The sequence below is a fragment of the Anser brachyrhynchus genome, assembly GCF_964034855.1.
Source record: "Anser brachyrhynchus genome assembly, chromosome: 7".
Classification (NCBI taxonomy): domain Eukaryota; kingdom Metazoa; phylum Chordata; class Aves; order Anseriformes; family Anatidae; genus Anser; species Anser brachyrhynchus.
The window spans coordinates 24,051,351-24,066,927 of record NC_137701.1 but is presented as its reverse complement, the minus strand read 5'-3'; the positions used below and the strand labels follow the sequence as shown (position 1 = coordinate 24,066,927).

Below are 15,577 nucleotides of genomic sequence, written 5' to 3'. Positions count from 1 at the left end.
GTCTTCACATAGTCTCTCATCGAGCATTTGAAGCACAGTTATTCCTGACAATTTTCAGCAACCAAAGAAGGACGAACTTTTAAACTAGACTGAGTGAAAAAGAAAAGCATCACCAACTGACTCCACACTGGTACTTGCTTGGACATTAAAAGCAATATGCTTTTTGAAATTTGAATTTTGTTTTATTGCTTTTTGCTGTAATAAGAAACTTTCTTGATTTTGACTTTAAATAGCTTATCAGAAATCTGAACCAAATTCTTCCTTGTATGCTTTGACATATCTGAGTTTCAAAGTGATGATGTACAGCTATTTCTGTTCCATTTACTCATTTATCTGGTTAAAGTCTGAAATCAACAAACAGCCTTACCTAAAGGAAAACAAAAAGAATCTACTTTCTGCATTTTTACTGTTTCATCAGTGAAATTAAGTGTTCCTTACAGTCTACGCAAACTATTTTTTACACACATTGTGAAAAAGGAATAAAAGATTTAAATTGTAACTTTAAAATAAAGTACTTGGAAGCACTTGAGCACTATGAAATCAGAGTAAGTACCTGGATGGTAAAATTATGTTTGCAATGCACTCCCTAGCTGCTGTCCAACAGAAGGCCCACCAGAGTAAGAAATGAACAAGTAAGTGGGTCTTATTGCTCTATAACCCATTTTTCCCAGTTTTGAAAGCAAAGAAAAGCTATTAGGAATTCTCGATATCTAACTTTGTTTCTGTACACTACAGATCCTCTCACTGCTGCAGGAATTTCTTAAGATCACTATGAAGCAGAAGTGATCCTGACAAAGGCACAGGTAAGTTGATAAAAACAGAACCAAAACCAAACGAAATCTTAACAAGCAAAGAGCATTAACTGCTCATTAAAAGGTTCAATAGGCAAAAATTATATAATATAATTTGGTAGCATTGTAATAAAGATGTATCTAAAAATTAACAGCTGCTTTCTTTGAGGAGTCATCTCTTGGTAAACAAAGGAAAAGGTTAACATTTCTGTTGTAATTAATTGCTAATTTTCAGTAATTTCCAGTTAGAAGAAAACATACCACCAAGAACAGAAATGCTTGAGGAAGAATGGATGAAAAAGCATGTGTTTGCAGTCTGTTTGACATGTCTTGTTTTATGCTTTTAGTTTGTTTCTCAGAATAGAAAAAAATGAGTAGAATAATAGTCTGGTCATTTGTTCACCTGAATGCGAATAACTCTCACATCTTAAATTCAGATTTAGGTCTGAAGGTCTGGTCAGCCCTCTCCAAGGAGAGTAAGGTCTTCAAAAAAACAGCAGCTTTCTTTTTCCCGACAAAAAAATGATTTTGTGAAAAAAAATATTTTTTTCATCTTTTTGACACAAGGATAGGCAAGCCATGGTAAATACAACTTTGTATTAGCTTATTTACCGGCTTGACCTGACATGGCTTATCTCACTTTCTTCTCTTACCCCTTGAATTTGATAAGCTGCAAGATAGTCATTTTACCAAAACGTAGAAAGCAGATACAACAGATATTTTGCAGAGTAAGGTGATGCTCCAGAAGCAGTCACAGACAAAAGACAATGGTTCTTGAGCTACTCACTTCTTCCTTACAATGCTGCTGCACAGCCAGCTCATACAGTAAACAAGCAGCAAAGCCAAAGCAGCTCCTTAGGTCTGCACCCTTCAGCATTTGGGCAATTACTGATGAGCGTCCATGCTTGCACATCATCACTCACCTCATACGGGACTGGCACTGAAGGTACACTTAAGGTGTTTAAACCTACTCAATTTTAAAGTTAAGGGCTTAGCACACTTCCTCCAGACTTCACAACACTGCTTATTGACTAATAGGTTCTCCCAGGATTTCACGTAATATTTTGAGGAAGTGAGACAAGCCAGGATTACTTGAGTTGATAAAGGAAAGGCTGTGCCCAATGTTTGAAAGAAAAAAGAAAAATACATCTTTGCTTTTCATCACAGACAAAAATCTAATTTGGTTTTCAGTTAGCAGATATACTTGGGTGAGGAAGGGGCTAAATCTTAAAACCTTATAATTATGACTTTTAAGGTCTCGAATTTAAGAAAAAACAACGAATACAATTTTGACCATAGGATGCAGTTTGCCAACACCAGTTGACAGTCAAACATCACAGAGAAAATGCAATGTCATACTTACTACTTTAGCGTTAAGATAAATAGCTTATTAAAGGTTTAATTTTGGAATGTAGTTTCATTCAAAATTATTCCTAAAGAACTCTAAGAGCAGAGAAGGTGGTAAGCTAACACTAACATCCTGGCTTTTAATTAAGATACAGAATATGCCTGCTTCACTGCCACCTGCAAAATAGGCACTTGTTAAACATTACATCATCTTACGGTACAGGAATCTATCACAAACTGGGATACACCTCATTTTCATTCTCTTAAAATTCCTTCAAGAAGTAATTGGGAAAGAACTGGCATGTTTTCTAATCTTATTAAGAGAATCTGAAGTACATGAAAGTGATTATTAACATGAAATTGCCACGTAACTCGAATACTCACACATCAAGGAGCAGAGGGTACTTCTTTGATGAATCAAAATGGGGAGGCAGTATCATTTGATACCACAGGTCTAAAAATGAAGAGAGTTTGACTTTGGTCAGTTCTCCAGTGAAAAAATTCAACATGCATTGTAATTTATACAAGGACATTTGAGTCAATTAAAAAATAGCTGCCTGAACCGTCCTAATATATAAAGGTTCCTAGCTAGTCAGTAATATTTTACAGCAAAGTTAGCAGAAAGTCTGAAACTGGAGTGTTTAAAATAATAATAATAATAAAATTTAGGAAATCAACATGCTGTCTTGTAGCATTATACACTTACATATAAAATTAGGTATGTCTGCAGTGGGAAATCTAACACTAGCTCACAAATGTTTCTCTACCCTATTTTTTCTCCAGCACTAAATTCTAAATATTAACCACCTACCAGATAGGTTTGCACAACAGTTTGCAAACCACCACAGAAACATACCCAAATATCTATTATTTCTCAAGCAACATTTTTCTGATTCCATCCATGTTACTTTTTGTACCAAAGGTGTCAGTGAGTTAGCTGATTATTTTAAATGCACACCAGGTAAGTTTTGCAATTGGCTTGATTGGTTGCTCATTGATTTTAAAATTATGGATACTGAAAAGGAAGCATGAAGTAATGATGATGGACCGCGCTGCATTAATGGCTAGAGTGCAAGTATTACAGGAATTTGTCCTGATATGAAAATACGAGACATCAAAACACTGAAAAAAATTGTAAGACTTAATTGAACATTAAAAAAAAAAATCACCTAACTTTTCCTTTTCCATCATCTGTGTACTCTATAGTCATGGGAATCATCTTTAATTTGATAAGTACATACATGGATTTGCAAGCAGACTCAGAACTTGAAGTAGGACTACATAAATGGACTTATTTCTCCTATTTGTGACATTAAAAATAGATTCCCCTTACCCAAAAGCTTTTACCCTGAAGAGATGAAGTAGTAAGAACAAAGAGGAATAAAAAGATGAATACACAACTGACAGCACGAAACCTCCTCTTTAAACCTCCATCTTGCCTGGAAGATTTCATCTTTAGCCCTAGTAAAAATGTGACTAAAAAGACAGAAAACACAAAGACAGTTATTAAATAAATAAGATAACAGCAGAAGGAGGGAGGCATCAAAAAGAACAGTTCACAATCATTGAGAGAAATCAATAAAGTTTGTAAAATATAATTTCATTAAGAACATTCATTTATCAGGAAGAAGTTTGTCATGAAGAGAAAAGCTAGTAGCAAAGGCTGGAGCAAGAACAGTTTAGACAGTGCCAGGCCTACCACTGCCATTCTATCTGATGTTCCTCAGCCAAGGAGCATGCCAAGGAAGCATCTGTACCCAGACACGCAAATATAAGCACTATTAGCAAAGTGTTACTGGTTCATTTTCTAACATTTCATTATTCAGAAGTTGGTGCAATCTTGAAGCATGAACATGCTTTCAACAATGTGACTATTCAATCAAAATATTCTCCAACAGAAAGTCAAAGGTAATCTTGAAGTGTAGCCTAAATAGTTTTGCAAGCTTTCCCCTCTTACGTTGCATGTTCATTTTTCAATAATAACTGTATTTCTCCTCCACTGTCCCCACCTGCTGTAACCAACCAAATAGATTTGTGCCTGTAAATTAAGACTTACTTGAATACAGAACTTAATTTAACATGCTTATTAACTTTGTGCCCCCCCTTTAAAAAAAAAAAAAAAAGTTGGTGGTAGAGACTGCTATTTTTCAGGTAACTGTCATTGAAGAAAGGGGAGCTAAGCCACATCATGAAAATATCCAAGATACTATGCTATGGGAAAAAAAAAAAAAAGAAGCCTATTTTAGATCAGAATGTTTGGGGATTAAAAAAAAAAAGAAGTCTTGCCTCAAAGTATGGAGTAACTGCAAAAATATTTGCTACACCCATCCTTTCTGTCATGCTTTCTAGCAGAGAAGCTTGAAACACTTGGTGAAATGGGGAGAAAAAAGTAAAGTGTGTTTTTTGAACTTACTGTATCCACCTACAGTAATGAAGTCAATTTTTTTTGAAGGCATCTGAATATCTTTCAATGAATTGTCCAGTTCAGTGTTATTTTCCAAGTACCTGAGGACTAAACGACAGACTTAATAAGAGTCAAAGAACAAACATTTTATTTTCAAATATGTTACTCGCTAATTATGAACCACTTTAAAATTCAATTTGAAAAGATGGCAACCTACTTTGCAGTCTCAGTTTACTGCAGTTTTTGTTTTTCTTCTCATAATTCAATGTTTATGGTATAGTTTTTCTTCAGTAATTTAGCAAAGTTTCTGCATTTTCCATCTAACTGCAGTTTCACAAAAAATGAACAATTATGCAGTAAATAAGACATGCATTACTTACTGTTTTCTAGCACAATGTAAAATAATGTTAAATAATGTACAAATAAATGCATGCTGAGCTATATAGTTTATCCTTTTGGTAAACTATAGTAGAGAAAGAAAGGGTAAATTTCATTTCAGACAAAACCGAGATGTTTTAATTATTATACTAAGCAATGAGAATAAAATCAAAATAAATTTCCAATGCAAGTTCCTGGTTTAACACAAATCATATTTTAAGACAATCTCACACCTTGGTCATCACTGCTTCTGTGCAGAGTAGACATGGGCAGGCCAGGACCTGTTAACAGAGCACAAAACCTTAATGTTTGCACGCAGTCTCAAAATAAAACTCTCAAAGTAATTGGAAGTCGGGGAATCACAAAGGCTCAGGATGCATTTCCATCCAATCTGCAGAGACTGCATTTTCAGTTATTGGGGTCCAAACTCAAACCACAGCATCACATAAAATATCCAAACTATTTTGCAGGCAAACCATGTGATTGTGAGGTACTGAGGTACATATTTTTCAGGAGGAAATTTTAAGGAAGATTTTGTTTTTCCCCACCCTCTGATTAATTTATCCCTTTTACCTAGTACAAGCACTTACAGGTCAGAGACAGACTGCAGTCCCAGTGCATAACATATGTTTATACTCACTGGATTCTTTGAACAGCACTACCTATCTTAATTTTGTTCCCACAGAGAACTTCCCTTCACCCAGCCTATTGCTTGCCTTGCCCTCAGATCCTCCAGTTTGCTTCTACCAGCAGAGCTCTCCATGCACAGCACATTCCCTCAGATTGCACAACTGTGTGCAGTGCTTTATAGGAACAGCCTGGAAAAAAGAAGCAAGTTTTCCTACAGAGCACTACCAATGACTTCCAGTCTGCAAATGACTCACTGGCAGAGAAATTTCCATCTATTATCTGGCCCTGAAGTAAGGCTTTACTTCCCTTTGTCACAAAACAACTGTGATGAAGGAAATTTAATCTGAAGGATATGCTGGTTTTGCTCATTCAACATGCTCTGTAGTAGATGCAGTTCACTATCGTTTTTAGAACGTTGCACGTGGCATCTATTATAAGGGCAGCGCCTGAGGAGATTCAGGCTTGCACAAAGGACAGGAATGTTTTGTCACCCTTTTCAGGTCCATTAATGGATCGGACTATCATTTTTTTAACCTTGTAATTGTTATTAAGGTGCTTTTAAGCCTAGGATGGAGTATGTTTTTCTGCTGCCAATGCATCTATCCAATGATATCAACACACATAATTGTTATACAGCGCGTATCAAGATCTTGACGAAGTGAACTTCCCCACCCAACTAAACAGCGAGTCATGTTTGTCAATTAATTTTGGATGTACTCACCATGACAATCTAGCTGATAATACTGTGCATCGTTGCTGAAGGACACAGAATAATACCGGCATCTTTCTTGATTCAGATCACAGCTAACACATTTAGTAGAATTTGGACTGCTTTCCAAGAGCACTCTGCAAAGTAGATGAGCTTCATTTCAGAGATAAAAGACTTTTTTTTTAAACTGTGCTAAACAAAAATATATGTTTTTAAATAAGATGACAATGAAATATGATACAATTCAAAAGCAAAGCCCTTATTGACATAAATAACAGATAAAGCAGACTAATTTTTTGTGTTTAGTTAATACTGGAATTATCATAGCAAAAGTAAAGCATGAGAGGTTTTCTTTAGGGGCAGGTTGCTTAAGGATTGTTGCTTCTTTCCACAATTTCCCTTTATCAACTAAATTTACAGAAAAATACTATTTTTTTTTTTTTTTTTACAGTTTATACTTCTATATTGATTTTAATTAAATATTGTATATGGAATCCCACATTAGACTATGAACATCCCAATCTTTTACTTCATAATACTTTTTCTTAAAATTTTTCACTAACAAGTTCTTACTCATACTGTAGAACACATTTCTTACTTATAAAGATTTCTTCCTCCTGGAATCCCACTGTTTTCATTACTAATGTAGTATCTAGAAGAGCAAAACATATTGATTTTGGTGAAGTATTTAAAATACATTACAATATTTAAAGGATTATCTCACATGTTTAGATCAGATTTTTACTAAATTAAATAGCACCTGCTCGTTCTCCCTCCTACTTGATTGTTACAAGACCTCCTGATATGAAGCCATATATTACTTACAATACTTACAAAAAGTTATTGGTTACAGCTGCTATGCTGATTACTTCCCATTTTCCTGTAGTAATAGGTACTGGAGCCTGGAGGGGGAAAGAAAGGCAAGATAAAAACTAGAACATGAAGATCCTTCATCACCAGCAGAAACACAAGTCAGAAGTGGCAGTCCTACAACTTCTAGCTTACCTCTGAGCCATTTATGTAATGGATATGCTTGTATCCTCCTGCATTGCTGAAGACTTTGTAGTAGGTAGTATTGTCGGGTGCAAAGTAAGGGACAGATGGCTGAAACTTGAACACCAGAGAGATGTCTATTAAAGCAAACAACAAAACTCCAAAACCAAAATGATAAATTTAGGTTTTGATATCTCTAAACAGAAGTTTCAATACTTAAAACAATATTTCACTGAGATATTTTGCCTGCTGACTTAGTAGGTAGAACCTGCAGCTACTACCCTGACAGTAAAAACACTTAAAATATTTCCTAGCACCTTAGGGGCAGAATTTCCCAAGTATTAATCCTCTGGTAATGATGGATGCCCTTCCTTACCTCTCTTGAAATTGAAGTACAACAGCTGTTCCTTGTTTCCTAAAATGATAGGAAACAATACATGCTTCTACCTTTAAAGTCATTGCTTTATTCTGTTCAACATGAAGCTGTGCCCTATAGCAATGTAAACACTGCGAGCACATTTTCTTTGAATTTCCCTTTTAAAACACACATTTGTGAACACATCTTTGAACTTTGAAGTTTTTTTTTTTTTTTTAAGCTTGACAATAAAAAAAATCCCCCCTTTTTCAAAGAAAACAAGATGCTTTTCAAGAGGATATTTTACTAGGAAGTAGGTGATTACAAAACACCAGAGGAGCAAAACTGGAATGATATGTTCATGAAGGAGCTATCCAATTATCAATTTGGAGGGATGGAAATGAGTTAATTCCTTCTACTGACTGTATTTTGGATATGCTCCACATGGTAAAGAGAAAAACAGGAATTAAACTGAGTCAAGTGAAATAAAAGCTATTTCTGTAATATGTGTACAAAACATCTAAACATTAATTAGCCAATAGACTCATCACCATCTCTCTGAGATGTTATACCCATTTTTGAAATGAAAAGTGAAACAGAAGGATAAAGTGACTTGCCTCCGGTCACTCCGTAAGCAATGACAAAACTTGAGACACCCTCACAGACATTCTCCAGACAGTCTCACCTTCTTTCCTAGCAATATTTTTGCACAAAACACCCTGACAAATACTTTGCTAATTTCTCTCCTACCACAGTCTTGCTTTTTCACAGGGTGACTTTCCTTCAACTCAACTAGCAAGCTCTAACTTAGCTCATGAACTGGAAACCTTACTGCAGTAACACAGGCTGTGAAAGTTCTGAGCATTCTTAAATTAAGTAAAATTTCATCTCTATTTTTTGAAAAATAAAATACTTGGGATATAAAGAAAGAAAGAAGTACATGTTTTATGCATGTATACATAAATGTGTACATAAAACATATGAAATGTATATAAATACATGTGTATATACACACATGCATACATATATGTTATCTATTTTAAAACATGCCTTATCAGTCAAGTATCATTTTATCATCTGTAAGTAGAAAGAATAGTAAGGCATAAGGATATCTTTCTTATCCACTCTTCAATCCTCCCTACTTTCCACTCCCTTCTCAAATCCAAGAACCATACAGTGAGATTATCTTTTCCTTCCAACAGCTCCTAAGATGTGGGCTGTCTCTTTAAAAGAAAGAAAAAACCAACAACCTAGTTTAATGGCACAGACTCGCATTTTGCCCTCTCATTTTGCACAACTGTTTACAAAGTCTGCAGCTTGATCATCACATTGTCTAATTGTGAAGCCTTTGCTGCAGAGAAGCAAAATGTGTCAGCGCTAAGGCCTTCCTTTCCATATCAAATTTGACAGCAGGTGGGTTGATCTCTCATCTTCATACTGCGGATGATTTCATCCCTGCTGTTGCCTCCCTCTTTGCATTTCTTTAAACTTTCATTTTTGACTTCAAAAGTGAATTAGTGACTAAAGCATAATCAGTGTGTGGAAAATGCGGGAGTGGAAAGTGTACTCTGTGTTCTCATCAAAAACTCTAAAACTCATTTCTCCCTCCAAGTCTGAACTTTTGCATCTCTGCTTCACTTCCCCCAGATCTTCTGTGTAGTTCATTAGGTGCCTACTCTTTACCATGTACAAAAGGATTGAGAGGCAGCTTGGAAAACATCATCCAGACAGTAGCAATTGCTTTGGCAGAAGTGTATGAAAATTTTAATCTGGTCAGCTGTATGCATCTTGTCCCCAGTTCTCTCCAATGGATATTTGGGGTTGAGGAAAAATATAAATAAATGTACAAACAAACAAAACAATAACAAAAAGGAAAACAAACAAGGAGAACCTGGAATTGTTTGTTCCTGAACAAACCAGGGAGAACCTGAAACACTAAAATTGACTCTTGTCCTCTAAACCTCTCCTCCGATTCAATTTGAAGGTTATAGGATACATTTCTTAATGTTTTATCCCCTAGATCATTCTGGAGGTGGCAGAAAGACTGGATAGCAGCCAAACCAGCATAGCCGACAACTCTCCCAGTATAAATTGAATTCTGAATCTTGGCTCCTGTACCCTCCTAACTACCACTACTGAAGTAATAGGTCAGAATTAAAAAGGAGTCTGGAAGGAGCACTCTGCTTTTTGGCAAACTGAACATGATGCACAGGTCATGGAGGATGCAGTTACAGCTCAAGCCCACAGCGCACTGTCAGCCCAGCCTAGGGAGTTCTGAAAGCCATACCCACAACAGTTTAAAAATGGGAGTGGGGATGTGTTATAACTGTTTAAGACCATCTTTCCTATGTAGGTAAAATGAAATGAGTGAACGGATCAGACCTGCACACAAGAGCATTGCAACTGGTAAGAAGCTCATAAGAAAATTTCTTAATTATCAGTGTTATTTAACATGTTGCAATTTTAGAAATTGAACACTCACTCTGCCAATCCAGCCAGTTGTACTTTCTTCCGTACGTTGTTTTTCCTAAGAAAGACAAAACAAACAATCCCACAACATTTATGTTTATTTTATAGCAGCCTATGTTTCTACAAATATAAATATACAGAGATACTCCACTCCTATCTAGTCTCATTTATCAAACATTGTGACTCTCCCACCTCAGTTTTCTTACCTGTGGACATGTCCAATTTCTAGTAGTATTTTCAAAGTCACAGACTGTGAGGACTGAAAAATTCTGAATTCTTCTGAGCCACTGCAGACAGATCCTTTCATCTGTCACCCACGTTACAACGCTCAAATAATGATCCCTGAAAACAGCAGTAGCATTAAACGTTTAAAATCCTATCTGTAATAATATATTATACAATAGCATTCAGTAATTCAGTGAATGAAACTCATCTGGCTATTTTCATTTCAATGTATTCTTCCAAGTATAAACACTGATGCAAACCTAATTGTGGCATTTTTGTTGTTGTCAATTGTTTTTGTTGTTAGCAGATGCATTGGTTATTATTATTCATACAAAGAATGCAAAAGAATTATATAGTTTGTACATACATACTTCCAGGAAGACTGCAATTAAATCCTAGCAGCAAGATCACTATTCTCTAGTGCATGAAATAACAGCTACTCCAGACAGTCCATACATGGACTTAATTAAATGTACTGTGTGTATCTAAAGGAAATTCTTCTTAATATTATTTTGTACAGGCCTTGTATTTTGGAATTTTAATCTTTGCTGCATTAAGTTGATTGCTGCTAAGCACTTGAAGCAATACATATCTTAGTTCAATTTAGTACTTGCTTCCATTAGTTAGAATGGAAGGAGAGATTACACCAACAACAGATATTACTATTTGAATATTTTGCTTTTATCTTTAGAATAACAAATAGTTGACATGAAGTACTGGACTATCCAAAAAACAATAATAAAAAAACATGTATCATTTTCTTGAATATTCTTGCGTATTATTTTTTAAAAAGTACCACATAAAATTTAGTGATTTGTTTACCATTACGATCTGTTAGATGTACTCTTCTTTTCTTATTTTAGATCTCTCTTATCTCCTAGAAGCCTTATGAACTAAAATAAAATAAACCTCCCCTCCAAGGCAAGTATGCATTTTCAACCAGAATTTGCACATTTGACTTAGTTCCAAGTTCATGTTCCCTTTTTCCCAAAGTTAGTTAACAAAAATGCGTGGGAAGTTTTGTGAGAGTGAATATCTTCATGATCATAAAATGGGGGAAAGAGAGAAGAGGAAAAAAAAAAAAAAGAAGTGGGAAAAAAAGTGGAAAAGACTACAATTAACATGGATGGATTAAAAATATATGCCAACCAGTTACAAGCCACTTTTAGGTTCATTTCTAGATTGCAGCTTTGAAATCATGCTTGAAAAAGGTCTACTTTTGCATTTATATTTGACTGGTAGATTTATAGGACATTTAACATGGCTGCTGTCAGTGGCTTCAATGAGAGTAATAGACCAATAATATTACAAAAGATCTCTGCAGGAACTTGTTTGGAAAACAAACAGTGGTTTCTCTTGATTTGTAAAAGGGGAAGTAGCTGCACAGTTTTTGTTGCTTCAAAGTTAGGTAAGTTAACATTTATAGATACTAGTAATGGTTTAAAAATAAAAAAAAAGGTAGGTTTAGATTAGATATTAGGAAAAAACTCTTTACTCAGAGGGTGGTGAGGCATTGGCACATGTTGCCCAGAGTAGCTGTGGATGCCCCATCCCTGGAAGTGTTTAAGGCCAGGTTGGAGGGGGCTTTGAGCAACCTGGTCTAGTGGAAGGTGTCCCTGCCCATGGCAGGGGGATTGGAGTTGTATGATCTTTAGGGTCCCTTCCAACCCAAACCATTCTATGATACTAGAAATCATCCAACAGATAGGATGAACAGTAAAATAAAATAAAAGGAAACAAACAACAACAAAACACAAAAGGAGAGAAATGCTTGTAAGTATAATAAATATTTTAAGTTTATTACAGAGATTAGGAATGCACCTTCAGTTTTCAACAACCCATGAAATATAAATTCGCAATTAAGTCAAAGAATACATTACAGCAGTTTTGCGTAGCCCTTCCTCATCTGCTGCTTAGAAAAGATATTCCTGCAATCACCACCCAGAGTTCTTTACTCTGATGACTTGTTATTTTTAGGAAAAATCATTTCAGACAAGAAGCATTCATTGCCTTCATCCTCGTGTTGACCAACAAGAACCCCCTGTACCCGTGATGCCAAGTAGTATTTAAATGCTGCATGGGTTTCATGCTGGCCATTCACGCAAAAAGTGACAGGTTTCATCTACCATCCTAAAGCAGCAAAACAATGTCATTCCAGATTTTGGGAGCTTTCTTTGTCAATAAAACATCCTAATAAGGGTACAGAACAACATTCACAGAAACTTGTGTATTTCAGTTAGTACAGAGATGTTATACTGTGGTGAGGACTGATATGAAATACCATCGACATTCCAATTATAACTTTTTGGTCATCTAGTACAAAATGCAGCTTTATGCACTACCTAACAGGCCTGTTCCCCCCCCCTCCAAGTTTATCAATATAACCTGCGATTGCTTCCACACCAAACATCTTCATAAGTGCAAACCTCTAAAAAATCATTAAAATGCTGTTAAAAAGAAAAAATAAAAACCAAGATCTAGGATACCAATTCCCATATGCATGCATTTTAAATCAATTTAGCTGCTCTTCACAAAATACATTTATATCATGTTGTGCATTTCCAGTGGCATTTTGAGAAATACAATTTTCCATTTACTTTGAGAGGTGCTGGTTTTCACCATGTTTCCAAAGAAAACAAACATTTTAAGTATAAATCGGAAGACAACCATGATACCTTGCCTCAGCAAGAAGTCTGTTTCCAATGAAATCAAATCTTCACTTTCCATTAAGTTTTCTTTTTTTTTATTTCCAGTGAATTGGAATACATACATTATAATTTGATTATACCAAAACTTGCTCACATTAAAGTTGTACTGTGAAATGACTTCACCATAGTTAGACTCCACTGAGTGTGATGAGCCAAGAACTTGTCACATTCTGAATATAACATACATGGAATATGCCATCTATATATAATCACTAGGAGGATAATCTGTGTGCAGATTTTCTCTGGTAAATCTTGTTGCTACCAGAGCCTCATGACTGGGTAAAATGACAATATAAACTGAAGATAGGGTAGTCACACATAAAAGCTCCTCCTCTTTCACCAAAGGAAACATGCAAACATTCAACCAAAATTTCTTACCCTGATCTTATTTCTGCAGGTGGAGAAATTTCAGCAGAGTCAAAACTAGGAACCAGGGTATTCACAATGAAGAATTGCACTGTTGGATTTTTAGCTCCTGCCTAAAAATAAAATGTTTCATTGTACTTTCAAAAAGAGAATATTCCTGGCAAAAAAAAAAGTTTGAAACTATAGACGAATGAAATTACTACACACAGTCAGGTAGAACCAACTAACTTCAAACACGTGAAAAGACGGATTCCCAAATGCAGTTTTTAAGGTAAATATATAATTTACCTTTATTTAAAAAAAGGAAGTGCTAGCTGTATAATTCTATATAAGACTACTACATTTAGAAACATTCATAATTACACAGGACTTGCTGTACCCACAGCAATATTTGACCGTGTCTTGTCTCACATGCCACACAATATCTAGTAGTGAATCAAATGCTATGCTAACAGACAGAAAAGTGATTCTTCATGGAGACTGATACCTTACGTTAACTGATTATATGATAGCCACCTATACCACGATCAAAGCTGTGGCTGCAGCACATACCCCACTATTTTTAATGTAGTGCTAATAGGTTCTAACAGCCATGTAACCGTGTCACTAAGGGCTTCTTCTCTAGAAATACAAGTTAGCTAGCTAAGTCCTCATAGTAACAGTTAACTAGCTGTAGTTGACCTATCTTCAGAAGTCAGCAATACTCCAAACAGTAAGGGTTTGCAATACAAGGTGCTACTTAATTTGGCAGTTCATTCCACACCTGCTACACCTACGTCTCTTCACAGGCAGCATGCTCAGGGCAGAGTCCCTGTGGTTATCAGTGAGCCCAGCTGCTTGCTGTGACCACCAGTAACTCCATGTGGAGGAGGCTCCAAGGAGACAGGCAAAGGCAACATGATCATGAAGACTGGGAAAGGCTAGGGAGAGACCTAACACAGCTGCTACAGAGAAAGCTGAATTCAGCACAAAGGGGACTAGAGGGTGGTTTTTACTCCAGATAAACATCTGAATCAGTTGAGTGGATCAGCTGCCTCTATCAGCTGTTTTGCCCGTTAATCAAGAGTGCAACTATCCTCCTGAGCTGGCCAGATCAGCACAGAGAGAGATACATAGGTATCTTTCCCCATCACAGAATAGAAAAAGCAGTGAGCAGAAAGAGCTGAACAAAGAGATGGGCTTGAGCTGGTTTCAACCCATGTGTTCCTTCCTGGCAACTGGGGATGCCCAGCATTATAGCAGTGCGCTTATTATAGAGACCAGTAATAAGAACCTTATTTGTATTGTGATTTAGCAGTGCAGTGCAACTGTTGTACTCAAAGTGCAGTTTGTAATTGCATTATGTCTTAAGTGTATTGCTGCATCACTCTGCTAAATCAAAACGCCATGGAATGTCAGATAACTTCAATAGGTAAATGTTGTACTAAACATTAAGCACTCCATGTGTGGAATGTCTGAAGGAACACGCCTGCAGCATATTGGACTCTGACACTTACAACATTTAGTCCAGTGCCAACTGTGCCATGAGCAACAGGCACAGTCACATGGAGGGAAGAAGCAGCTGCATGCACAAAAGTTTTCACTCAGCAAAAATTGAAAGAGCTTTAGATATGGGCAAAGACATTCTGTCAGCAAATTCTTCCCCTTCGTCCCAACATAGGAAGCATACAAGAACTAAAAAAACTGCATTGGTTGAAGATTTCATTCTTAATACCATGCACAACACTAATATAACATGCAACTGCCAAATGCTTTTACCTAAGATCTCTCATTATCTCAACACCTACTTGCCACCTCTCAAAATTTTTGTGGTGAAACAACAAAACATTATTATTATTATTATTTGCTTTCCCCTGGAGAGAATAAATACTTTAATATTGCCAGATGCTGTTGACTTCAGAAAGAGTAATCACAGCAAGCTGTTGAGGAGAGACAGACAATATTTTCATTAGCAGAAACTGATTAAATGAGACTACTCCCTTAATGAAACTGCTGAACAACTGTGTTAAATAAATAACACAGACCTTGGGATATGGAATTCGAATGGTCTTTGGATACTGCAAGGTGTCTTCAGAATAAAAGGAATACTCTATAACAGGAACTTCTGTATCGTTAAATGATGCATATGCCACAAAATTGCCATTTGGAGACCACCACAGAGCAGAATGTGTGCCAAACATTTCCTCTGAAAGAGATGCAAAT

At 36.1% G+C, this 15,577-nt stretch overlaps 1 protein-coding gene across 5 annotated transcripts in view; it reads right to left on the bottom strand.

Moving 5' to 3' along the window:
• DPP4 (dipeptidyl peptidase 4) overlaps window positions 1-15,577 on the bottom strand; it is a 39,210-nt gene that overhangs the window by 11,311 nt on the left and 12,322 nt on the right. For all 5 annotated transcript variants that reach the window (XR_013954006.1, XR_013954007.1, XM_080601255.1 and 2 more), the window contains 11 exons: window positions 15,400-15,560; window positions 13,388-13,488; window positions 10,283-10,418; window positions 10,090-10,134; window positions 7,265-7,369; window positions 7,094-7,161; window positions 6,858-6,911; window positions 6,272-6,396; window positions 5,154-5,201; window positions 4,552-4,650; window positions 2,523-2,592 (listed from right to left, as the gene is read on the bottom strand). Coding sequence is in view for 3 of the 5 variants with exons in the window: in XM_080601255.1 (XP_080457381.1) it covers window positions 2,523-2,592; window positions 4,552-4,650; window positions 5,154-5,201; window positions 6,272-6,396; window positions 6,858-6,911; window positions 7,094-7,161; window positions 7,265-7,369; window positions 10,090-10,134; window positions 10,283-10,418; window positions 13,388-13,488; window positions 15,400-15,560 (1,012 nt within the window). In the remaining 2 variants the exon portion in view is untranslated. The remainder of the gene's footprint in view (window positions 1-2,522; window positions 2,593-4,551; window positions 4,651-5,153; window positions 5,202-6,271; window positions 6,397-6,857; window positions 6,912-7,093; window positions 7,162-7,264; window positions 7,370-10,089; window positions 10,135-10,282; window positions 10,419-13,387; window positions 13,489-15,399; window positions 15,561-15,577) is intronic.